Source organism: Bison bison, unplaced genomic scaffold, assembly GCF_000754665.1.
Source record: "Bison bison bison isolate TAMUID 2011002044 unplaced genomic scaffold, Bison_UMD1.0 scf7180017864180, whole genome shotgun sequence".
Taxonomy (NCBI): Eukaryota; Metazoa; Chordata; class Mammalia; order Artiodactyla; family Bovidae; genus Bison; species Bison bison.
The window spans coordinates 8026453-8027696 of NW_011494752.1; the positions used below are offsets into that span (position 1 = coordinate 8026453).

A 1244-nucleotide genomic window follows, 5' to 3' on the forward strand; every position below is an offset into this window, starting at 1 on the left:
GGCGTGACCCAGTGTAAACGATGATCGGATTCGTGCAGCACGCTCCTCAACACGTAAACAACACGTCGAGACAAGATGGGCTGGCTTTCCCAGGATGAAGGTCCACCCTGTCCGCGCTCTGAGCGCCAGGGAACAAAACTGGGACGGGCCTGGGGGCTGACGGGAATGGCTGAGAGGAGTGGACAGCGGCCCGGACCCAACGGGCACATCACAGCCTGTCGCCTCCCAGAGCCTCAGCATCGCAGGCCCGGCAGGACCGCGGGAACGTGTGTGTGAGGCCAGGCCCCTCCTCACCAGCCGGCCCAGGCACTGACCTCTGTGGATCACGGACAGCTTGCTGTGCAGGTGTTCCAGGGCCCTCACGATCTGGTGTGTGGGATAGGAAGTGGGGAGAAACAGGTCGCATCAACAGTGACAGAGCCATAAGACTCTCCACCCAGGGCTGTCTGTCGCCCTTCCCCCAGGTCACACCCAGCCCCTCACCACCTGAGGCTCCCGCCCACATCCCAGCCTTTGCTGGGGTGTCCTGGCCACCCTGATACTGATACACCTGGTTCCTACACTGCTCTGAATGGGCCAGGGTCTCAGGTGATGTGACCAAGACCCTGGGGAGTCTGACTTATGAACCCCCAGAGTGCTGTCCCTCCCTCCACCAGACTCCTGGGTAGAATCTGGCCCTTCTGCAGCCTCCTTGCATCCACCCCCCTCCCCTACTAGCAGTCACTGGGCTACATGCTCAGAGCCACTCCCCACAGGAATCACCCGGAAGATTCTGACTCAACGCCCTGGGGGGTAAGTTTACATGTTCGCAGCTGTGGTCAGGGATGAGGACCACAGGTACACAGACCCCACTCCCCTTCTGCTTTGGCTGCTGGGTGCTCATGCCCAGGGAGCCGCCTGCCCTAGGACACGCAAGCTCAAGAGGCAGACCCGTGGTTTTCTCCCCTGACTGCGTGCCTCTGCGAGCTGCCTCCGAGCATCTTCAGGATAAGGAAGCTGTGAACACTAAGTCCTCTTCTGTGGCCTCAAAACTCAGGAGCTGCACAGGAAGGCCCAGAGATCCTGGCTCTGCCAAATCTCTGTTGCTCCAGGGTCCCCGGGGTCTCCTGAGCAGACTCTGCTCCAGGGTGGGGGCACCTGGGGCTTCCAAGGGCAGCTGCCCAGCTGCAGGACCACAGCTGGAGGCTACACCGGGGCCCCAGCTCTGCCCAAGACACTACCATTGGGACCCCCTCAACCCCACT

At 61.6% G+C, this 1244-nt stretch overlaps 1 protein-coding gene across 1 annotated transcript in view; it reads right to left on the bottom strand.

Moving 5' to 3' along the window:
• MAP2K3 (mitogen-activated protein kinase kinase 3) overlaps nt 1-1244 on the bottom strand; it is an 18118-nt gene that overhangs the window by 6099 nt on the left and 10775 nt on the right. The window contains exons 7-8 of the mRNA XM_010842862.1: nt 1212-1216; nt 315-366 (exon numbers count right to left, since the gene is read on the bottom strand). Coding sequence (XP_010841164.1) covers nt 315-366; nt 1212-1216 — 57 coding nt within the window. The remainder of the gene's footprint in view (nt 1-314; nt 367-1211; nt 1217-1244) is intronic.